General features: G+C 38.3%; 1 protein-coding gene across 2 annotated transcripts in view; it reads left to right on the top strand.

Moving 5' to 3' along the window:
* LPGAT1 (lysophosphatidylglycerol acyltransferase 1) overlaps nt 1–25824 on the top strand; it is a 122725-nt gene that overhangs the window by 50878 nt on the left and 46023 nt on the right. For both annotated transcript variants that reach the window (XM_035010494.1, XM_035010493.1), the window contains exon 3: nt 25509–25627. In XM_035010494.1, coding sequence (XP_034866385.1) covers nt 25509–25627 — 119 coding nt within the window. The remainder of the gene's footprint in view (nt 1–25508; nt 25628–25824) is intronic.

The following is a 25824-nucleotide window of genomic DNA, read 5'->3' as shown; positions in this document are numbered from 1 at the left end:
ATACTCCATTGTATGGATAGAACACATTTTGTTTATACATTCATGAGTTGATGCACATTTGGGTTGTTTCCACATTTTAGCTATTGTGGATAATGCTATGAACATTCATGTGCAAGTTTTTGTGTGGACATATGTTTTCAATTCTCTAGGACCTAAGAGTCAAATTGCTGGGTCATATGATAATTCTGTGTTAAATTTTTGAGGAACTGCCAAATTGTTTTCCATAGCAGCTGTCCCATTGTACATTCACACCAGCAACGTAGAAGAGTTCCAGTATCTTTGCTTTCTCACTAAGACTTGCTATTGTCTAGACTTTTGTTGTTCTTTTAATTTGGCCAAATTAGTGGATGTGAAGTGGTAGCTCATTATGGTTTAGATTTGCATTTCTCTAATGACTAATGATGTTGAGCATTTTTTTATTTGTTCATTAGCCATTTGTAAATCTTTGGAGAAATGTCTATTCAAATCCTTTGCCCATTTTTTAAAAATTAGGTTACTTGTCTTCTTATTGTTGAGTTATAAGTTTCTTTCTATATTTTGTATACTACACCTATCTATTTTTTCATTGGTTGATTTCATTGGATGACACTTTTGGTGTCAGATCTAAGAAACTATTGCCCAGTTCAATATCATGAAGATTGTCACCTATGTTTTCTTTTGAGTTCAGCATTTATACTTAGGTTTTTGATCCATTCTGAGTTAATTTTTCTATATGGTGTAACATAAGGGTCCACACTTCATTCTTTTACATGTGGACAGACAGTTGTCCTAGCATTGTTTGTTGAAAAGACTGTTCTTTCTACATTGAATGGTTTTGGCACCCTTGTTGAAAGTCAGCTGGGATTAATTGGAATCAATATAAATTAATATTCATACTTGTGTTAAGGGGCCCCTTCTTACCTCTTTACTGAGGAGATGCTTTGTAGTTATGTGTTTGACTAGTAGTTGTCTTAGAAATATGGTTATAAGGAATAATTATTTTCAGTTTGTTCTCTCAAGAAAATACGACATTAGTTGTAGAAGTATCTTGTGTGATAGATCAATCAAATATTTATCGACTACCTACTGCCAATTAGCAAAGTTACTAATTTATAAGATACTGTGCCAGAGAGTGTGATCTAGATTAATTCCAACCAAAAGGATTTTTGGCATAGTTTTTATTTTTGATAGATGGTTTTGGGAATCGTTGAGTTTGCTATCAACTATGTTTCCAAAGTGCACTGTGAAAAGTTTTCTGAAAAACGAAGATCAGTATGCACATTTTCCCTTAATGTGATGGTTCCATTTTTTTTAAGGTTAATTGAGTTCTTTGCAGAGAAGAAAATGAACTGGAAGCCAAATTTATTTTGCAGAATAAAATGTAGATTACATGGATAAAGAACAAGGGTGTCGTTTGAATAAGAATTGTGGGCTGTTTTTATGGGTATAATAAAATTGCTTTTTGTATGTGAGAGACTGAGTTGGGCAGTCATTTTATTTTTACTTATTTTAATTTTTTATTGAAGTATAATTAACATAAATTATATTAGTTTCAGGTGTATAATATAATGATTCAACAAATTCTATACATTACTCAGTGGCCATCATGATAGATATACTCCTTCACCTGTTTTACCCATTTCCTGCCCCCAGCAGTCATTTCAAAACTGATATAATCATTTAAAGCCATTTTAAACCTCAGATACTTATATACAGATGTATTTTTAACAGATAATAGATATTGCTAAGTAAGTGTGATGATAGAGATAGCATGATGTATTAGAAAAAAAGCATTGACTTCTGAGTAGTATGAGTTTGGTTCTTGCCACCGCCACTTGCTAATTGTGTAACTTTGAGGTAGTTATCTATCTGAGCCTCCCTTTCATCATCGGTAAAAATGGAGGTTTTGTTTATCTCTTGTGAAGCCTAAATGTAAAGTGAATAGCATGGTGTTTTGTATTCTATGAAGAACTTAATAGTGTCATCATTATTATGATTATGATTATGATTATATTAATGCCTAGGAAAACAACTATGTTAACCTCTGGGGAAAGGTATGTCTAAATGAATAAAAGCTAACACGGTTAGCTTTTATAGTCTGAGAAATACATTTGAGGATACTCAAGCTTAGCTAATAGCATATAGCTCAATACAGTTCTGCTTTAATCAATAAGTAAAAATAATTTGTCATTAGTAATTTAAGCTATAGTCCAACTAAAATATTAACTAACATTTATGTTTTTAAATTATGAAATCTTCAAAGCAATTTATGTTTAGCTATCTCCTAATTAATTCAGCCACCTATTCTGATACCAAATATTTGAGTGCCGGCTCTGCCAGGCACTATGCTGGTGGTGGGGGGATAGTGGCAAATAAAACAGCACAGCTCCTGTTCTTCTGCGGTTGACATTTCATGTGGGAGACGACAGGAGTCACATGACAACCACGTGATGACAACTGGGAAAAGGGCTGCAAAGAACAAGTGTAGGGGCTATGAGAGTAAGTAACAGGGGGCTGAATCTGGGGACAAGTGGTTTCAGGGAGGAATGGCTTCCTTGAGAACATGAGACAGCTGAGTAGGTAGGAGTTGGCCTGGTGATGCTGGAGGAGGGGTAGCATGTTCAGAGGATGAAAAGGGTTGGTCATGTTTGAGGAACAAAGGGAGGGCCAGGTTGGCTGCAGTAGGGAGTGAATGAGGAGGAGAGGAGCAGGGGTGGGGGATGGAGGAGAGCTGAGGAAGCCAAATCCATTGAGGTCTTGTAGGGCCTGTTAAGGATTTTGAAATTTATCCTAAGAGGAAACAGTTGAAGGATTTTAAGTCAGAGAATGATGGAATCAGACTCGTATCTGTAATTCTATACTCTGCCTGCTTTGTAGAAGTGGATTAGAGTGAGGGTATGCAGGGGCTACCCTCGGGAAGATTCTCACTTTATCCAGGTAAGGTAACAGTTGCCTTTCTAGCTGATGGCAGTAGAGGTGGAAAGAAGTGAACTGATTGGAGACTTTTATAGGAGGAAGACAGTCAGGACTTTTTGAGTCATAGGACATAGAGGATGCAGTAGAAGGGCAGGTGACAGGGATGACCATGAGGTTTCGGTGTGAGCTGCTGGGTAGATAGGGAAGCTCAGAGAAGAGGCAACACTGAAAGGAAAGAGAAAACTTTAGTGTGGATGAGAAGCATCTAAGTGAAGCTCAGCAATAAACAACGGATATACCGTCCAGAACTCAGAGGAGAAACCTGAGCTAGGAAGATAAATTGGGAAGTTACCCACGGTAGGTATTTAAAGCCAGGGGCTGGAGGAAATCACCCATGGAGATTGTAAGTGCCTGTAAGTACCAAGGGATCAGAGGCCCAGGATCAGACTGAGGAAATGCCGACATTTGAGGTGGGGGAGAGTGGGATGGTGGAGCTTCTGAGAACAGCTAGAGGCGTAGAAGGAATGCCTGCCCCAGGAGCGTGGTGGCAGAAGTCAACAGTGTTTCAAGGGAGGGGCTGGAGGATTGCTGCTGACAGTTTATGTTTTCTAAGATGAGACTGATTTATTATTCTTCTACTGCATTTGGCAAGAGCAGTTTCTTCGAGGTGGTAGAAGTGGAAACTGGATTGGAGTGCATTGGAGATGAATGATAAATGGGAGGAGGTCAAATGGAAATGTGAACGTATGACTTCCCAGAAGTTTGGCTCTGAAAGAAGAGAGGGTGATAGGTGCAAGAGAGAAAGTGGGTCAAGAGAAAGCTTTTCAGGTTTTTGTTCTTCCCTTAAATTTTTGAGATGGAAAAGTCTAGATTTTGAACCACTTAGAGTAGTACATGATGAAACCCTGGTCATTTACTTACACTACTCAAATATTTAGGAAACTATCTTAGAGGAGATTGAATGAAGCAACACTTACCAGAGTTGGATACATTTCGTGGAAAGCACTTAGATGCTGGCTCTGGTAGCAGAGATGGGCCGCGATGCAGCACCTGCATAGTTTGACCTGTTCTGAACTCCTGTTTACAAAGGCTGCTCTCCCTTGGCCCCTCTGCGTTCTCTCACTGATCTTCTTCCTGTCCCCTGATCCTAGAACGAAATTCAAATTTGAAGATCTAATTGACCTTATTAAACAATTTGTGAATCAGGCAGCACCCCATCTAGCAAGTAGAGAGGTGTTCCCAGGATATGTACAAAAATTGAAGGATTTTATGGAAGGTGGGGGGCAAGAAAGCTATTAGCAAAAGAAAAGGATTGTTCCAGGCAAAGCCACTTTCTGGGGGGAAAGCAAGGTGTCTTTTTTTTTTTTTTTAAGGCAGGATGTCTTACACAGATTACCTCATCTTTCTTTGGGGAATGGAGAGGAAGGACCCAAAGCGGCAGACTCATTGGCGTGGATTGAAAAATTGCCTGGCTGACCAGGTTAAGATGACATTTCTGGGGGAGGTTGGACCTACAGTTAGATTACATATTAAGTACCAGTTTGGGAACTCGGTCTAAGTGACAACCATTTGGGGCCTGTGGTTGTGTGTGTGTGTATATGTGTGTTTTGTTTTTTTTTTAACACCCTCAAATCTGTTCTTCAGTTTCCTTGAAAATTTCTACCTACTCATCTAAACTCATGACATCCTGAAAGAGGACTTGGGCTGCCTCCATCTTGACCTCAAACTTTTTAGTTGCGTTCTTCTTTCCAGCTTGTCTCTTGGCTTAGGTGGAAGATCCTGAGGGCAAAGCATCCCCTGATGGGGACCAGAACCACCCCTCAAGCAACAAGGACAGCCCTGGGCCAGCGAGACCCCACCCGTGATTGACCCCAAGAGGATGATCAATTTAACCTTCACTGCCTACCTGCTCGTTACCCACCCAACTTTGCCCCGTATTTTCCTTATAGAAACCAGAGGTATTTTCAGCATTTTGGAGACAGCCTTTGAGACGCGAGTCCACTGCCTTCTCAGTGTTGGCCTCACTGAAATACATTTGTTTCTTATTTCACCACCACTCATTTCTCTGCCTTTGTGTTTTGTCAGTGGCCAGTGGCCGAAGCTGGTCTGTTTGGGATCCCCGGAACCACGTGCTCTTGCTCTTCTTGGACCCCTTGCCCCGCACACCACTACAACCCCACTACTCCACCCGCTAGTCTAGCTTCCACTGTTCCTTTCTGTCTGAGCCTCTTTGGCCTCTGCTCTGTAATTGTGGTTCCCAACCTTTGGGCTGCAGCGCTCCAGAATTCTCTCAGGGTGAGAATCCGTGTACATATTAAGTACCATCTGTGGATGAATAAACAATATGTCTTGTAAATATGTGTTAATCTTTTTCAAATATATGTAGCTGCGTTTTAATTAATAAATCCCTTAAAAGCATTATAGATGTTTTGTTGTTGCTTTTTGTGATGGATATTTTCACTCAAAAGAACTACTGTATAGATATCTGCCATATTTTTTGACATTAAAAAAAGACTATTCATGCTTGAAACAGGACATACTGCCCTACGACATAAAGCATTCAGATTTCCACTTCACGTATTTCACTGTTGCTTTACTTTTGCTCTTCCTGTCTCTTTAACTAGTTTGTCAGTTGCTTAAGGGCAGGGGTTATAGTTCTTCCTTTTATCTTTCTGTAGTGGTTGGCCAAGCCACAGCACCTGGGCCAAATCCAGCCCATTGCCTGTTTTTGTTTTTTGTTGTTGTTGTTTGTGTGTGTGTGTGTGTGTGTAAATGTCCAGCTCCTCGTTTTTACAGATGACCATTTACAATCAATCTGATAATAGGAAACACTGCGAACCCTAATTAAGTGAGATGTTACCCTTCCCGAGAAAGAATTTCATTCTTCTCATTAGTGGACCCGTATTGCAAAAAGTTGTATTCAGCTTTATATTTTGAATTTTGTCCATTAAAAAAGTATAGAAATATGTTGGAAAACAAATTTGTCATGTAAATAGCTATGTAAACACTCAATTTTGCCTCTTGGCCTATATAGCCTAAAATTACTGTCTGACCCTTTACAGAAAAAGTTTACTGACCCCTGCCTTAGAGTAATCATTCCCAAATTTGTCTGCACATCTGAATTATCAGAGGAGCTTTATGTATGTATGTTTTCCTCTATCCTGGCGATTCTGAGTCAGTACATTGGGATGGAACCTGGGAACCTATATTTTTAATAAGCTATATGGTTGTTTGGGAATCACTGCCTTTTGATGCATTTGTAAGGTTAAACTCCCAAGAGCTAATGAAATGGATATTGGATTAGATGCCAGAGGACAGCTTATTATTTTCTTATATCAACATTTATGGACTGTGGGACCTTTTCCAAGTAATGACTTGTTCTGCAGGTTTTTACAGAATTTCTAGTTCATTTGTTTATAGATAGCTAATTCTTTTACCTTTTGGGGTTCTAAGAACTGCTCTTAGAATCTAATGAAAGTTATGCCTCTCCCCCCCAACCCTGCCAAAAGTGTACCTGTATTAATTTCCTATGACTGCCATTAGCAGATTAATTCAGAAGCGTTTAAGATAACAGAAGTTTGGGTGCCTGGGTGGCTCAGTTGGTTAAGCGACTGCCTTCGGCTCAGGTCATGATCCTGGAGTCCCGGGATCAAGTCCCACATCGGGCTCCCTGCTCAGCGGGGGGTCTGCTTCTCCCTCTGACCCTCTTCCCTCTCATGCTCTCTGTCTCTCATTCTCTCTCTCAAATAAATAAATAAAATCTTTAAAAAAAAAAAGATAACAGAAGTTTATTTGTTCACATTTCTGGAGGCCACAAGTTCAAATCAAGGTGTCAGCGGGGTCGCACTCCCTGCAGAGGCACTAGGTGACATTCGTTGCCTCTTCCAGCTTCTGGTAGCTCTAGGCATTCCTGGGCCTGTGGCTGTATCACTCCAGTCTCTGCCTCTGGGGCACATTGCTGCCTCCTCTATGTCTGTTCTCTGTGTGTCTGTTAACAAAGGACATTTGTCATTGATTTAGGGCCATCTGATAATCTAGGGTAAGCTCCTCTCAAGATCCTTAATATAATCACATCTTTTACCCTACAGAGTAACATTCACAGGTTCTAGTGACATGGATACCTTGTGTGGGGGGGATATTTTGGGGCTTACGACAGCACCTTTGCACATGCTCACAGTTTTACAGTTTCAAGGAGTTCACAACTCTCTGAAGTCTGTATATGGACTCCATGGACTTCAGGTTTGAACTTGCTCAGTGAGAAGCACCTTTTGCCTACAACGTATTCTAGTTATTAGTCCCTATTCTCTCCTCTATGTCATGTTCTTCCATTCATCACCCTTTTACTACTGGTCTTGAAATGATGTTGTCTTCTTCTCGTGACCTTAGATTCTTCAACTTAGCCTTCGCTTTTTGAGTTAGTTTCTCTGCTTCCTTTAGGAATGTTTTATCTTCTGATAAGATTTAACTGTTAAGAGAAAAGCTTTTCCCAAGCTTTTTAACTGAATTCTGCAGCAAGGAGACTAACTTCTGGGCAAAGCATGTGTAACTGGTAATGCCTCCAGTGAGAAGAGACGCTTACCTGAAGTACATGATGTGCCAGGCCTTCTAGCAAGTGCTTTCACGTGGCTTCATATTAAATACTGAAACCAGCTCTCAGAGGGAGGTCATATCAGTGCCATTAAGTACATGAGAACATGAAGACTGGTGGAAGCTAAGTAACTTGTCCAGTGTGGGTGACAGAGCTCGCAAGGGACAGCGCTGGTCTTTGAAGGAAGGTCTTGTACCCATGGTGTTTTCATTCTACCATGAAAACACAGCACACCTCCCTTTTAGTTGAATGCTTAGTAATCTCAGTAGACAGAGGCTGTCTATGCTGCAGTTTCAGGGGCCAGCAGACCTGGATTTCAGTCGGATTTATAGTGCTTACTTATGGCATTACCTTGTTCAGTATCTTCTCGGATCCTTAGCTTTAAGTAAGACTGACACCCGGCTTGTATGCGTTACGGGGCTGCTGTAGCAACTGAGAGAATATGAATGAAAGCTCTTCAAAATTGGCAAATTTTACTAATATGTCAGATAATTTCTCGGTTGATATATTTTTAATACTTACTTCTTTAGCTATCCTAGATTTCAGAGTTTGGGAATATGGTCAAGCCTCAAACCAGAGGCTGTATTAACTCCAACTCTGAATTTCTTTGCTAAAGACCTCTTGGGCGCCTGGCTGGTGTGAGTGCTTGTATCTGCTTTCTTCTCTTTCATTTTCAGAGGCATCCCCAATTTTGTCTAGCTCAGCTCCACTTAGGATATCTACATATGTGATAACTTACTGAGCAGTTCTCCCTCCTAGGTCAATTTTTAACTCATTGCCTCTTTGCCATGGGTTTGGTGGGTGGCTCTGCAGACTCTTCCCCTTTTCTTTATCCCCCCTCCCAATTTCTTCACGCCCTCGTTCATCCAGAGATAGTCTCTTACCCAAAGCTAATATCCCCTCTCTCTTACTTCATCTCACTAATTACTGTCTCCTTTTATCTTTGCCCTTGTCTTCTAGGATATAAAGATACTACAGACATTCTCATCCTAAAACAATACCCCTCATTTAACAAACAACTACTCTCCTCCATCCCCACAGCCTTTCATTCCTTCCCTCCATCCCGCATACTGCCAGTTCCTTTTCCCTGTGGGCTTTCTGGGGTTTATAAGGTAATATTCAAAATTCTGGTGCTCTAGTAAACTGGTCCAAGCCTGCTGTGCAGTCTTACCTTTTGGTATTCCTTTCTTTATTCTTCCCGTTACAGTGCAGAATGTCCCTTTGTTTGGATTCCATTCCTTCCTGTTTGCTCAGGAGGAACCTTCTTCCAGGGTTAACGTCCTCTTTCTTTAACTTTCATAAAAATGCTCACGTTTCCAGTTACACTTACAAAGTTGGAGGATATGGTAATCTGGTCCATGTTCCCAGATACCAGCAAGAGACTGGAGCTGGACAGGAGTTTCCCTCTTTCAGGGTGGGGCATGCGCTGATTTAACACAATCTCACTGCTTCCTACTCTCAGAGAGGATGCCACTTCCCTCACTTTTGTCACCTGCTTGGTGACAAAAAAGGAATTTTATATTTCCTGGCCTAAATTCTATTATCTGACTTTTAAAAGTATCTCTGTCACCTGACCTCGTATTTACAGATAATAGCCTTATTTTTCATTGTTCCCAGTCCCAGCTATCTGTTCCAGAAGGTGTCCACCCAGGCCCTGTTCCCCCATGTCTTTGGTATCTCCTCCCTTAATGTGTTAGCTCACAATGATTTCTTCTTCTCCTACCACCTGTGGTACGTATTTTCATAGATAATGCATTATTCCCCAGTGTGTCTTTTATTCTCAATAAGTGAGCAAACAACTTGCGGGCAGGGATCATGTAACATCAGTTGGAAAGTTTGCTTAAGTTTCAGATGGGAGAAAATGTATCTTTTAAAAAACTAAAATACAGCTCATTGAGATGCTGGTGAGTGAGATGCTGGCATGACGCCAGGCACACGAGAGGTGAAAATGACAAGGAACAGCAGAGTCATGATTCTGGTCTCAAGCTTACTCCAGGGCATTTATCTGTGGGCTGGGAAGGCAGGCAGAATTGCCTGTGCTATTTAAAATGTTCTCTGTTTCAGTTTTTTTCGTTTCTCATTTCCCTTACCTTGTGCTTTCTCTCTTTTTTTTCTTCCTGCCAAGCTCCTATAGTTGACTTCCATGAGTTAATTTCTTTGGGGTGGCGTCCCAGTGAACTTTTATGTCCCCCACAGTGTTAGAACCCTGTTTCTCTATGAAGAGAATAAAACTAGTTGAATGAATGAATACAGCAATAAGTGCTTTGGGGGATAGTGAGCAGGAGGTAATGTAAATTAATTATACTTACCATCTGTATGTTTTTCTTTACAACTAATTTGGTCAGGCAAGAAGCAGCCTCAGAGTTCTGTTTCTTGTATTTGATTTAAAATATCTGTGAAGGGAGGAATTTGGGTTCAGATATCTCTAAATTCCTTTCTAATTCCAAACTTCATTAAAATCAAAACCCCTACCATTTTTAAAAAAGATTTTACTTATTTATTTGACAGAGACAAAGCGAGAGAAGGAACACAAGCAGGGGGAGTGGGAGAGGGAGAAGCAGGCTCCCCGCTGAGCAGAGAGTCCGATGCAGGGCTTGATCCCAGAACCCTGGGATCATGACCTGAGCCGAAGACAGAGACGCCTAACGACTGAGCCACCCAGGCACCCCAAACCCCTGCCATTTTTAATGGTCAGATTCTAAAGCTATTTAAAGCTCTAGTAGCAAAGCAAAGAAGTACCTACATTGCACACTTATTTCCTGGCAATTTGGTGTAATCTTTAGAAGTTAGAATTTCCCTTCTTCCAGTTACTCATTTCAGGAACCTGAGGCAGATACTACTGATTTCTGTTGCTTAAAATGTCCCAATGGAGGAATCAAATTAAAGTGCCTGTGATTTAAATTCTGATCTCTGAATTTAGTATAATGTTCTGTAGGTAAATGAAAGAAGCTATGTAAAAGGCTGGGAAAACAAACTGAGCAAATTGAGGACTTTGCAAAGAGTGAAGAAGTACTTTTATTGGAACATACTAGCAAAAGAAACTTAAGATGTAAATCTTAGCTACTTCAGTTCTCAGTGGTTTAAAAAAATAAATTTGGATCAGGCTACTTTGGGGGAGAGGTTGTTGGTGAATGTGAGAAAATGGACATTTAAGAACCAAGTAAGAATGTAGTACATTAGTAAAATCTTTCATTATTACTTTGTTCTGGGGGGAGGGGAGAACTCCCTGAATTACAAAAGTAATAAGTCAAATGCCAAAAATGTGGAGAAACAGAACAATATAAAGAAAGGAGAAAAACCAGAGCAAAAATCATTTGTAGATCTGCCATGCTGCAGTAAGCATTATCCTTGGTAATCACATTTGCCCCTGCCTCTAGCCCCCTGACAACCCCTGATCTGTTCTCTTTCACTATAATTTTGTCTTTCTGAGAATGTCATATAAATGGAACCTTTTGAGATGGACGTCTTTCTCTCAGCATACTTGTGAAAGTCACCCAAGTTGTTGCATGTATCATTAGAATGTTCTTTTCTTTTGCTGAGTAGTATTCCATTGAATGGATGTACCACAGTTTATAATATCCATTCAGCTGTTAAAGGACATTTGGGTTGTTTCCAGTTTTTAGCAATTATGAATAAAGCCAGTATAAATATTCATGTACAGGTTTCTGTGTTACGTAAGTTCCCCTTTGTCTAGAGTAGGAGAAAACAAACTATGCCCCATGGGCCACATTTTCCTGTTGCCTGTTTTTATATGGCCCTATGAGCTAAGAGTGGCTTTTACATTTGTAAATGTTTGTAAAAACCAACAACAAAAAAAGAATATGCAGCAGAGACACATGTGGCCTGCAAAGCTTAAAGTATTTACTGGCTGGCCCTTTACAGAAAAAGTTTGCTGATCCTTGCTCTAGGTAAATACCCATATTCCTGTGTCATATGGTAAATGTATTTTTAACTTTATGGGAAACTGCCAAACTGTTTCCAGAATGGCTCTACCTTTCCGGAAGCATTCCCATCAGGAGTATCTCCAAGTTCCAATTTTTTTGCATCCTTGCCAAAACTTGGTATTCTCAGTATTTTTAATTTTAGTCATTCTAATAAGTGTTTACTGGTTGCTCATATGGTTTTAATTTGTATTTCCCTAATCACTAATGATGGTTGAACATCTTTTCATAGTCGTTTGTCATCCTTTATATCCTCTTTGGTGAAGTATCCAAGTTTTTTGCCTAGTTTTAATTGGGTGGCTTGTTATCTTACTGCTGAGTTTTTAAAAGTTCTTTATATATTCTGGATACAAAGATACAAATCCTTTGTTGGCTATGTGATTGTATATATTTTCCCCCAGTCTTTTTATCCCCTTAACATATCTTTTGCTGAGCAAAAGGTTTAAATTTTGATGAAGTCCAATTTACTGATTTTTTTTCTTTTATGGATTGTGCATTTTATGTCATGTCTAAGAATACTTTGCCTAGCCCCAGGTCATGGATGTTCTCCTGAGTTTTCTTCTTAGAAGTTTTGTGGTTCTAAGTTTTACATTTAGCTCTCTGATCCATTTTGAATTCATCCTATAAGGTATGGGTTGAGATTTCATATTTTTGTAATTTTGTTTGTTGAAAAGACTATTTTGTTTTCCTCCATGAGATTGACTTTGCACCTTTGTCAAAACTCACTTAGCCATATTTGTGTGGTCTATTTTTAGCCCCTCTTTTCTGTTCTGTGGATCTTTGTGTCTGTCCTTCACCAGTACCACACCATTTTGATTACTGTAGCTTTATAGTGAGTTTTAAAATCGGGTAGTGTGATTCCTCCAACTTTATTCTTCTTTTTCAAAGTTATTTTGGCTATTATAGTTTGTTGGCCTTTCTCTACAAATTTTAGAATCTATTATCTGTATCTGAAAAATTCTTCCTGGAATTTTGATTGGAATTACATTATATTTGTAGATTAATTTGTGGGAAAATTAGCTCTTTACTATGTTGAATCTTTCGGTCCACAAACATGATACTCATTTCATTTTGGCCTTCTGTGATCTCTTCCATCAATGTTTTAGAGTTTTTACCATACAGATCCCATCTATGTGTTTTACCTTTATAGCTGAGTATTTTTTGAACTATTATAAATAGGATTTAAACATTTTTTTATTTCCCCTTTCCATTTCTAGTATAAAAAAAATTGATATTTTATGTGTTGACTTTATATCCTTCAACTTTATTAAACTCACATTAATAATGAGAGTTTTTTTGTTTTGTTTCAAATTTTTATTTAAATTCTAGTTAGTTAACATATAGTGTCATATTGGTTTCAGGAGTAGAATTTAGTGATTCATCACTTACATATAACACCCGGTGTTCATCATAGCAAGTGCCCTCCTTAATACTCATCATCCATTTAGCCCATCGTCCACCCACCTCCCTCCATCAACCTTTAGTCTGTTCTCAATAGTTAAGAGTCTCTTATGCTTTGCTTTCCTCTTTCTTTTTTTTTTCTTCCCATATGTTCATCTGTTTTGTTTCTTAAATTCCACATATGAGTGAAATCATATGGTATTTGTCTTTCTCTGACTGACTTATTTTACTTAGCATAATACACTCTAGTTCCATCCACGTCATTGGATGCCAGAATTTCACTCTCTTTGATGGCTGAGTAATATTCCATCGTATGTGTATATATACACCACATCTTCTTTATCTATTCATCAGTTGATGGACATTTGGGCTCTTTCCATATTTTGGCTATTGTTGCTAATGCTCTATAAAAATCAGGGTGCATATACCCCTTCAATAATGAAAGCTTTTTGTAGATTAGTTGGATTAATCTACATAGATATTCATGCCATTGGAATATGAACAGTTTTAGCTCCCTTTCCAACCTGTATGACTTTTTTTCCCTTGCATTATTGAACTTCTGGAATATTGTGAAATAAGAAAGGAAATTTGATATCCTTGCCCTGTTCTGAATCTTATGGGGGAGGCATTAATATATAATTACTACTAAATATTTTGTTAGCTATAGGTTTTGTGTAGAAACACTTTGTTACATTGAAGAAGTTCCTTTCTATTCTTAGTTTACTAAGAGTTTTTTATTATGAATGGATATTGAAATTTGTTAAATATTTTTGTGCATCAATTAGAATGTCTTAGTCCATTCAGGCTGCTATAACAAAATATCACAAGTTAGGTGGCTTACAAACAACAAAAATTTGTTACTTAGAGTTCTGGAGAGTGGGAGGTCCAAGATCAAGTTGCCAGCATGGTCACCTTCTAGTGAGGGCTCTCTCCATCTTTCTTGGCCTTCTCACTGTGCCTTCATATGGTGGAATGGGCTGGGGAACTCTGGCGGATCTCTTTTATGAGAACACTAATCCCACTCATGAGGGCCACACCCTCATGACCTAATTACCTCCCAAAGACCCCATTGACTAAGTAACATCACCTTTGAGGGTTAGGATTTCAACATAGGGATTTTAGGGGGACACAACTGTTCAGACCATAGCAATATGATCACATGGTTTTTCTTATTTAGACTGTTAACATGGATTATGTTGATTGATTCGTAATATTGAACCAACCTTGCATTCCTGTGATAACTCTTACTTGGTTGTGGTGTATACTGTTGGAGTCCACTTGCTAATATTTGTTGAGGATTTTAATGGATATTAATCTGTAGTTTTCTTTTGTATTTTTCTGGTTTTGATATCAGAGTAATGCTGGTCTCATAAAATAAAAAATAAACTTGAAAGTATTCTCTTCTGTTTTCTAGAAGAGATTGTTTAAAATTGGTGTTCTCTTTCTAAATGTTTAGTCGAATATGCCAGTGATACCACCTGGGCTGGAAATTTTTGACTATATAATCAATTTCCTTAATAGAGTTATATACTATTCAGGTTATTTATTTAATCTTTGATGAGTTTGTTAGTTTGTGGTTTTCAAGAAATTGGTTCTTTCACTCAAATTGTCAAATTTATGTTTGTAAAATTGCTCGTAATATACCTTTAATTTTTTTAATCTTTGTGCTATGTGTAGTGATGTCCTTTCATTCCTGACATTGATAATTTGGGGTGTTTTTTTGGTTAGTTTTGCTAGAGGTTTATAAATTGTATTGACTTTCTTAAAGAGCTTCTTTTGGTTTCATTGATTTTCTTTGTTTTCTATTTTATCTAAGATTTCATTGGTTTCTGCTCTTTTGAATCTTTGGAACTCTGTTATCCATTTAGAACTTATTTACATCCATCAAAGTTTTTAGATTTCTGTGAGTTTATTCACTGACTCAAAGAACATACTAAAAAGTTATTTGTGCATGTGTTTTTCAGTCAGGTTTATTGTGGTATAATTTGCATACAGTAAAATTTACCCCTTGTAGTTTATAGTCCATGAGTTTTTGACAGACATATGCAGTTACATAACCAGCATCACAATCAAGATATACAGCAGTTCCATTACTTCCATAAATACATTTTTGTGCTTTTAACTTAATTGTTTTGGTAACTTAACATTTGTAAATAGAAACGTTTTTACTCTTTGTTTTAAGAAAGTTGCCATAGTTTTTAGATCAGAAATCCCATAGTTCTTTGCTTTGTGTACTTATTTGTCTAGCACTTTCTGTATAAATAGCCAGTACCCAGCATTAGGGAATTAACTAAGCTATAGGACTTACATGTAATAAAGTATTATAGCATTAAAAATAAGGTAGAAGCATATTTGATGATAACAATTTTATATGATATATTAAATTTCAAATGGTATAACACAATATGTTAAGTATCATCCCTTTTTGGCTTGAAAATTTCTTTATACACATAGAAAAATCATTGGAAGATTTACTACAAAATTTTTAATGGTGTCTTCTTATCTCTGGATAGTGGAATTTTGGGTGATTTTCTTCTATGGGTTGTTTAGTAGTATTTTAATTCACTAGAATTACATACATTATTTTAATATTCAGAAATTATACATCTTTAAAAAAGTTAACCTTCATCCTATTTTTAAGTAATACCTTAAAAAGTAATCTGTCTAGGTTGTATTTGAATTTTATTATAATTTTTATTATATCAATATTCAGAGATTTTTAAAATTATGAATATATAATTTGTTCATAGCTGAGCCATATACTAAAATTACGTTTACTTTTACTTTCCTACACAGTGTTTTCCCTAGAGTTAGTAAATTTTGTTTTTTGTTTTTTGTTTTGTTTTTCCTTTGCTTACTTTTCTCTGAAATGATCACTAATTCCACCCTAAACTTCTTGTCAGTTTTAGAGTTCTCAAGTCATTCAGATGCTAATCTGTCAATTTCATCTTTCTGGACAGTCTCTCTGGAAAACCCCTAACTTACTCCAATTTGGACTAGTTATCCAGTATGTCTAGTGTGCAGCTCACATCCTGGGACCTCCCTTTCCTGTCATCCTGGGAATTCCCTTTGCCTGTCTCTAGATTTGCATTCCCAGTTTCTTATATCATAGTTTTCTCTTTCTTAGTTTATCCCCTTATTGGCAAGCACATATCCAGCTTCCTGCAAACAAGAGGTTTGTTTTTTGAGATGTTGCACACCTGAAAATATTTTTTCTACTGTCACACCTGATGAATAGTTTGGGTAGAGAATTCCAGGTTGGAAATAGGTCCTTTTCAGGATTTTGAAACCATAGCTCTGCCATTTTTTAACTTTCTGTAGCTATTGTCCAAAGCCAAGCTGATTCCTTACCTTTGTTTCCTATTTTTTTCTTTCTGAACATTTGTAACATCTTCTCTTTGGCTGCATTGTTCTGAAACTTTGTGAGTATGTATGCCTTGGTGTGGGTATTTTCATCCACTGTACTGGTTATTGGATGTTCCTTGTCAATCTGGAAATTTACATCCTTAGATGTTAATTATTTCTTTGATTTCTTTTCCTCTGTTCTTTTTTCTGGAACTTCTATTATTTGGATGTTAGACTTTGTGGAATGGCCCTCTCATGTTCAAATCTTTTCTCTCCTGTTTTTCAACTATTTATCTACGTTCCAGAAGATTTCCCCAACTTTATCTCCCAATCTTTCTATTAAGATTTTTATTTTTGCTGGGGTGCCTGGGTGGCTCAGTCGGTTAAGTGGCTGCCTTCGGCTCAGGTCATGATCCCGCGGTCCTGGGATCGAGTCCCGCATCGGTGCTCCCTGCTCAGCAGAGAGCCTGCTTCTCCCTCTCCCTCTGCTTGCTGTTCCCCCGCTTGTGCTCTCTCTCTCTCTCTCTCTCTGATAAATAAATAAAATCTTTAAAAAAAAAAAAGATTTTTATTTTTGCTAACATGGTGATTTCCAACAGTTCCTTTTTCTTCTCTAAATGTTCCTTTTTTTTAAGCATCTTGTTCTTATCTCATGGTTATATTGCCATCATCATCATCATCTCTTAACTCAGTATATTAATGCTGGTCCCTTTTGAAGTTTTCTTTTTCATGTGTTTGTTTCCTCCAGGTCCTTTATTTTTCTATTTTCTATCTTTCACATTAAGGGCTTTTTTGGGGTATCTGGTAATAACACATGACTATGCTTTTTTAAAAAAAAATTTGATAATTTATTTAAACTAAAAAACAAAACAAACAAAAACAGTTCACCCATTCACCCTCCCCACTCCTACAGCCCTCTGGCAACCACCAATCTGTTTTCTGTGTCTATGAGCTTGGCGTTTGTTTGCTTGCTTTTTAAAAAGATTGCACATATAAAAAAGATCGTACAGTATTTGTCTTTCTCTGACTTATTTTACTTAGCATAAAACCCTCAAGGTCTATCCATATTGTTGCAAATGGCAAGGCTTCACTCTTTTTTTTATGGCTGAATAATATTCCTCCATGTTTGTGTGTATGTGTGTGTGTTTGTGTTTTCTTTATCCATTCATTCATTGATGAGCACAGGTTGTTTCCATATCTTGGCTAATGTATAAACTGCTGCAGTGAACATGGAGGTCACATGTCTTTTCCAGTTAGTGTTTTTCTTTTCTTCAGATAAATACCTAGAAGTGGAATAGGGAGCTTTTCCTAAATGTCTGGGCCCTGCTTCTGGGAGTTTGAATAGGATGGGTTAACAGTGGAGGTAGGGGATGGATCGAGTATCTCTATTAGAGTAGCCCTCTCTCCAGCTTCTTTTAGTTAATCTCCCCCTTGCTTAGTTCTTCCTCACCAGCCAGCTTCCCCTCCATTAATCAGTACCTGCTTTCTCATGGCCACCTTTAATTCATATCCTTAGTCCCTTTCTATCTTGCCCCATTTGCTCTGCTAACTTTGAATGGACCTAACTTTGGATGGACCCAGTCTGCCTCCAATATGGGCTATTAATAGCCACAGTTCTTGAGGTATGTGAAATTCTTTCACTTTTTTTGGTGGGGAGGGGTCACTCTTTAATCTTGACTATTCATCTTAGAATACCTGACCTTACATGACACAGTAGAAATATGACTCTTTAATAGTGATTCCAAAAGTGACTTCAACTGCCATGTAATCCAGTTACCCAGGACTTCTGTGTTTCTATCAATTATATAACATTCATTTTCACTTTATATTTGAGTGGCATTAATAATATCCATATTTCATAAATAAGAAAAATGAAGCATTGAATGGTAAAACAGTTTGTGGCATGAACTTTCAGGCATAATTTTTTTTGAACTTAGAAAGGTGAGCTCTTGTGGTCATGTATTAAGCAACCTTCCTTCCCCACTTAATTCTGTTTTGTGAGTCAGTATAATGGCCTTATCATCACTGTTTTTAAGGAATTTCTGATGGATTCATACTGCTTTTATTTTCTCTTTGAGATGTGAACTGTCTTGATCAATACTAGTCTATAACTTTTGGGGGAGGTTATTGGTGATATGTTAGAGAGAGATATATGTGTGTGTGTGTGTGTGTGTGTATGTGTGGTAGGTGATAATCTTTGGCTTTGGTTTTTAACAAGAACTTTAAAAATTCAGTGAGAGGGCGCCTGGGTGGCTCAGTTGGTTAAGCGACTGCCTTCGGCTCAGGTCATGATCCTGGAGTCCCGGGATCGAGTCCTGCATCGGGCTCCCTGCTCGGCGGGGAGTCTGCTTCTCCCTCTGACCCTCCCCCCTCTCATGCTCTCTCTATCTCATTCTCTCTCTCAAATAAATAAATAAGATCTTTAAAAAATAAAAATAAAAATAAAAATTCAGTGAGAACCAGAGAAGTTTTCTTCCAGATTTTATTCAGTTGTCCTTCATTCTCTTTGGAAATAGTGGACCTGACCTAGTTCTTTTTTGAGAATTCATTTCATAGAACAGTGTATTAATATATTTGTTCTCCAGTACAGTGTAAGAACTGGCAGGCATCCAGAGCTTCTGTTCTTTAACATGCAAATAATTCTATTCCTTGGTTGAGATATTGGCTCCATTGTTACACTTATAGGTTCTGGGAAAGCAAGGTATGAACTGAGGAACATAGCTACTTCATACATAAGATAAATGCTTTTTCTCTACAAGCATTTTTATCCTAATTTTGTTTGTCATATGACTTTTTTTTTTTTTAAAGATTTATTTATTTATTTGAGAGAGCAAGAATGAGAGAGAGTACATGAGAGGGGGGAGGGTCAGAGGGAGAAGCAGGCTCCTCGCTGAGCAGGGAGCCCGACGCGGGACTCGACCCCGGGACTCCAGGATCATGACCTGAGCTGAAGGCAGTCGCTTAACCAGCTGAGCCACCCAGGCGCCCCTGTCTTATGACTTTCTAACAGTGATTTTTGAAGAATGTAGTGGTATGGTAAAAGCATAATGAAAGAATACCATAAATATTGGAAACTAAATGTATTGACTAAAATTGAGATTTTACAAAATTCAACATGACTTTATGGCTACATCAGGATAATTTTTTAATAAAAATTTGATTGAGCTACCTTCACTTGTTTGATTCAGTATGCCATGTGAGTCTTAGTAAATTGACACTTAGTTTGAAAATAAATTTTGGCTAAGTTACAGCTGAGAGATAAAATATATATTGAATTAACTCTTAGTGATTATACCCTGAAAGGATTATAGAAATGAATACTAAGAGCCGTTTGTAATACATGGCATCAGATGTCTATTAAAATGTTCTAGATGTTTAAAGTACAGTGCCCTTCTTTTCCTGTATTTGATCAGAAAAAAACGATCATTTCAGGGGAATAGAATAGGAGAGAGAGAAGGGGCGGGGAGAGTTGAGGGGGGTGGGGTGTAAGAGTTTCGGGGGGCTGCGCAATATAACAGGGCCACAAGCGGGGTGGCTTCAAACAAGCGAAGTTTAGTCTCTCATGTTCTGGAGGTTTGAAGCCTAAAGTCAAGGTGTGGGCATGGCCGTTCTCCCTCTGAAAGCTCGAGGGGAGGATACTTCCTTGCCTCTTGCTGCTGCTGGGGGTTGTCCTCAGCCCTTGGCTCATAGACCTATCGCTCCAGTTCCCACCTCTGTTGTCCCGTGGCATTCTCCCTGTGAATCTCTCTGTCCACGTTTCCCTCTTCCTAAAGGACATCCGGATACTGGGCTTGGATGTAGGGCCCACCCTAATCCAGTAAGACCTCATCTTAAATTGATTATCTCTGCAGAGACCCTGTTTTCAGGAAGGTCCCATTTACAGATTTTGGATGGATGTAAATTTGGGGGGGGGCACTATTCAAACCATTTCAGGAGGTTCTAAATTCAATCTAAGAGATTTAAGCCATCACACTGGATTTATCTACCCTGTATAAAGCAAATAGGTAGGATACATTTTATGTAAAAAAAACTTATTTGCAGTTATATTCACTTACCTGCTTTCCCACTGCATAGACTTAGGTATCTAGCATTTTCCATTCATGTGGCAGAAATTGCATTAGAGGAATATTTGGTTATGAAACCTCTGTTTATATAGATGTGGAGCCAGAAGACTTTCCACATTACCTCTTAATAGCTCAGTATTTATAGAACCAACCTAGACTTTTGAATGTTTTAACTGCTATTAGAATAATACTTTTGATCTTTTTATTTTATTTTCCTTTTTTCCCTTTTTTAAATTTAAGTTCAATTAACATAAAATGTATTATTAGTTTCAGAAGTAGAGGTCAGTGATTCATCAATCTTATATAATACCCCGTGCTCATTACATCACGTGCCCTCCTTAATGTCCATCTCCCAGTTACCCTATCCCCCCAGCAATCCTCAGTTTGTTTCCTATGATGAAGAGTCTCTTATCGTTTGTCTCCCTCTCTGATTTCGTTTTGTTTTATTTTTTCCTCTTTTCCCCTATGCTCCTCTCTTTTGTTTCTTAAATTCCACATATGAGTGAGATCATATGATAATTGTCTTTCTTTGATTAACTTATTTTGCTTAGCATAATACCCTCTAGTTCCATCCATGTTGTTGCAAATGGCAAGATTTCATTTTTTTGATGAGTGAGTAATGTATATATACCACATCTTCTTTATCCATTTATCTGTCAGTGGAAATCTGGACTCCCTCCATAGTTTGGCTGTTGTGGACATTGCTGCTATAAACATTGGGGTTCAGGTGCCCTTTGGATCACTACATTTATATCTTTGGGGTAAATGCCCAGTAGTGCAATTGCTGGGTCATAGGGTAGCTCTATTTTTAACTTCTTGAGGAACCTCCATACTGTTTTCCAGACTGGCTACACCAGCTTGCATTCCCACCAATAGTGTAGGAGGGTTCCCCTTTCTCCACATCCTTGTCAACATCTGTCGTTTCCTGACTTGTTAATTTTAGCCATTCTGACTGGTATGAGGTGGTATCTCATTGAGGTTTTGATTTGGATTTCCCTGATGCCAAGTGATGTTGAGCACTTTTTCATGTGTCTGTTGGCCATCTGTATGTCTTCTTTGGAGACCTGTCTGCCCATGTCATCTGCCCATTTCTTGATTGGGTTATTTGTTCTTGGGTGTTGAGTTTGATAAGTTCTTAGATTTTGGATACTAGCCCTTTATCTGATAAGACATTTGCAAATATTTTCTCCCGTTCTGTGGATTGTCTTTTGGTTTTGTCAACTGTTTCCTTTGCTGTGTAAAAGTTTTTTATCTTGATGAAGTCACAATAGTTCATTTTTGTCTTTTTTCCCTTGCCTTTGGAGACGTGTCTAGCAAGAAGTTGCTGCGGCCAAGGTCACAGAGGTTGCTGCCTGTGTTCTCCTCTAGGATTTTGATGGATTCCTGTCTCACAGTTAGGTCTTTCATCTATTTTGAGTCTATTTCTGTGTATGGTGTAAGGAAATGGTCCGGTTTCATTCTTCTGCATGTGGCTGTCCAATTTTCCCAGCACCATTTGTTGAAGAGACTGTCTTTTTTCCATTGGACATTCTTTCCTGCTTTGTCGAAGATTAGTTGACCATAGAGTTGAGGGTCCATTTCTGGGCTCTCTATTCTGTTCCATTGATCTATGTGTCTGTTTTTGTGCCAGTACCATACTGTCTTGATGTTGACAGCTTTGTAATAGAGCTTGAAGTCTGGATTGTGATGCCACCAGCTTTGGTTTTCCTTTTTAACATTCCTCTGGCTATTTGGGGTCTTTCTGTTTCCATACAAATTTTAGGATTATTTGTTCCAGCTCTGTGGAAGAAAAAAATTGATGGTATTTTGATAGGGATTGCATTGAATGTATAGATTGCTCTAGGTAGCATAGACATTTAATATTTGTTCTTCCAGTCCATGAGCATGGAATGTTTTTCCATTTCTTTGTGTCTTCCTCAATTTCTTTCATGAGTGTTCTATAGTTTTCTGAGTACAGATCCTTTGCTTCTTTGGTTAGGTTTATTCGTAGGTATCTTATGGTTTTTGGTACAGTTGTAAATGGGATCGACTCCTTAATTTCTCTTTCTTCTGTCTCATTTTTAGTGTATAGAAATGCAACTGATTTTTTCATTTTATATCCACAACACCTAACAGTGCCTGGTGCTGGCTTACTGAATGAGGAATGAATTAATGAAAGAATAGTGTGTGTGTGTGTGTGTGTGTGTGTCTTTCTGTCTCTGTTGAAGGATTGTCAACAGAGGCATGATGGGGGAATTTTTATTTAGCAAATATATCCCCCTCCATTCTTTTTACTTTATTATATTTTTTGAGAAAGAGATGGTATGCGTGGGGTGGGGGGAGGGGCAGAGGGAGAGGAAGGGAGAGAATCTTTTTTTTAAGATTTTATTTGAGAGAGAGAGAGCGCACGTGAGTGAGTGGAGGGGCATAGGGAGAAGCAGACTCCCTGATGAGCAGGGAAGCCCGATTCGGGGCTCGATCCCAGGACCCCAGGATTATGACCTGAGCTGAAGGTAGCCACTTAATCGACTCAGCCACCCAGGCACCCTGGGAGGGAGGGAATCTTAAGCAGGCTCCACGCCCAGTGCCCAGTGCAAGCCTGAAGTGGGGCTTGATCTCATGAGCCTGAGATCTTGATCTGAGCTGAAATCAAGATCTCATGACCCTGAGATATTGATCTGAGCGGAAATCAAGAGTCGGATGCTTAACCGACTGAGTCACCCAGGTGCCCCTCCCTCCATCATTTTTAAAACCCAACTGGTGGCATCCCTGACACACTATTCTGCATTTTGCTGTTGTTACTTATAGTATATTGTTCCATACTGGTATACAAATGATATGATTACATAATATTCCTTTACATAGATATAATTTAACTAGTCTCCCTTTTTAATTCTTAATTGTGATGAAATATACATAACACAAAACTTATCATCTTAACCATTTTTTTAAAGATTTTTTAAAAATTTGAGAGAGAGCACACATGAACAGGGGAGGGGCAAAGGAAGAGGGAGAGAGAGAATCTCAAGCAGCATGGAGCCCCACGGGGCGGCGGGGCGGGGGGCGCTTGTTCCCACAACCCATGCGATTGTGACCTGAGCTGAAACCAAAGTCAATCACTCAACTGACTGAGCCACCCAGGCATCCCTCATCTTAACCATTTTTAAGTGTACAGTTCAGCATTGTTAAGTATATTCACATTATTGTGTAACCAATCTCCAGAACTTTTTCATCTTGCAAAACTGAAACTCTCTACTAATTGAATAGCACCCTCCCATTTCCCCCTCCTGGAAACCATCATTGTTTTTCAATTTCTATGAATTTGAGCTAGTCTCCCTTTTGAGTTGTTTTCCTCTTTCCTCCTTTTTTTTTTTTTTTTTTTAAAGATTTATTTATTTGTTTTAGAGAGAAAGAGCACGAAAGGGAGGGAGGGACAGAGTGAAAGGGAGAGAGGATCTTAAGCAGACTCCAAGCTGGGCCTAGAGCCTGACACAGGGCTTGACCTCAAGACCATGAGATCATGACTGGAGCCAAAACCAAGAGTCGGTCACTTAACCAACTGTGCCACCCAGGCGCCCCTTCCTCTTTGCTCTTACAAATAAGGCTGTGATAACTAGTTTTGCATATGTGTCAGTCTGCACATAAATAAGTATATCTGTAAGTTGAATTCCTAGAAGTAGAATTTCTGGATAAAAAGATTTCTGCATTTCTCAGTTTTGATATATATTGCCAGACTGACTTCCCACATTGTACCAATTCATACTCCCCACAGCAGTGTATGATATAGAAGCTGTTTAAATATGTTTCAGTAGTTAGCTTGTCAGCTGAGCTGAGTTGGGAACTTGGGGAAGGAAAGGCCACTGGAAGGAAAGTCGGTGCTGCTGCCTTTTTCAAGGGGCTGGGCTGGGTTCTCTCCCAGTGTTCTACCTCTATTCCTTAAGGATTATTTGACATCCTTTTAGTGTAGTTTTATGCTGCATTCATTTAAAAAAACTAAAATAAAAAATTTCCCATACAGTATAAGCTATTTGAGTGTTGGTAATAACATTTGAGTGTTGGTAATGATTAGAATACCTCACTTTGCAAAGCGGTCCCACAACTTAAGACTAGGTTTAGCCCAGCTGAAAATTTCCTTAATACAAATTTTAAGGTCTTTAAAATCAATAAATAGATACCTTGCTTAAATGGGTTTTAACAGAAAGAAACAATTAGCAGACCCATTTTCTCACATGAACTCTTATGAGGAGCTCCACTATGTTGGGGGGACAGTGGAGGGTGGCTGGAGAAGGAGGGAGGCTGGAGGAGGCAGAGCAGGTGAGCTCCACATCTCCCCATGCCTATTGCATCCAGAACTCTTACAGGCAGGCGGGTTGACTTCTTTGCCTTTAGCCGTGCATGAGAGGAGTGAATACTAATGTATAATCAGCCTCTCATAATTCATGTCAGACATTTGAGGAACCCTGGAACCTTTGTCTTGTAGAATCCTGATGTTCAAAACTGATGCTCAATTATCTTTTTTCTGTGAAGTAGATTTACTGTAAAATGAGGCATAACTACATGGAGATACCAGTGTTTTCCTTAGAGTGTACATACAATGTACATACAGTACAATGACTTTTCGTCTGGAGGTTCTTAATAAGTGTAACATCTTTATTAGTTTTCTTATTTAAAAGTGAAAATACTTGCATATATTTGAAATGTTTTCACATTTTATTATAAGGTAGAATTTGAGGGGCTCTGGAAACCTTGTCCTAATCATGATCAATATCAATAGTTCAGAATTCATTCCCCTAGACTTTTTTTATTGTATTAAATGACATAAATTTTATTCCTTCTTTAAAAAGGTGGAATCACACTATATATATTGTTTTGTGATTTGCTTTATTTCCTTGATAAGTCCTTTTTGCATTAGTGTATAGAGATACTGTCTATTCTTTCAGTGGATTTATACTCTTCCATTATAGCATAACTTTCTTATCTACTCCCCTATTGGTGAATATTTAAGTTCCAATAAATATCCTTTATGCATCTATCTTTGCCTATTTGGACAAATGTTTCTGCAGGATAAATTCTAAGAAGTAGAACTTCTCGATCAAAGGATGACCATTTTTACATTTTAATGGATATTTGGGGGCTTTATACAATATTATATCGACAGCCTGATACTTATTGGAAGTTAACTTAGTTCAGACTTTCAAAGTTTTAGTTAAGTGATCTATCATGTACACCAGTTTGTCTAATATAAGGTTTCTATAATGTAAAATCTCTAAAGTGACAGCTTTTTTATTCTTCCAGTGATGGAATGGGGGGACGATATTAAAGCAGTTTCACAAGATGAAGCAGTAATGTTGGTCAATCATCAGGCAACAGGAGATGTATGCACTCTGATGATGTGTCTCCAGGACAAAGGACTGGTAAGCATCCTGAAGGCAGATGTAGACAGCAGGAGGGGGAGGTTAATGAAGAATCTATTCAAGTATCATACTACGGTTTGGAACGTAAACTTTAATATCTCTACTTTTCCTGAAAATTGAGAAAAATTAAAAAATATATATACATAATTCTAAGTATAATTCCAACTCCAGGACAGGAATGTGGAGACTTTCAAAAA

The sequence above is a fragment of the Mirounga leonina genome, unplaced genomic scaffold (assembly GCF_011800145.1).
Source record: "Mirounga leonina isolate KUSES-001 unplaced genomic scaffold, KU_Mleo_1.0 Mir_154, whole genome shotgun sequence".
NCBI lineage: Eukaryota > Metazoa > Chordata > Mammalia > Carnivora > Phocidae > Mirounga > Mirounga leonina.
This window is presented reverse-complemented; position numbering and strand designations above follow the sequence as displayed.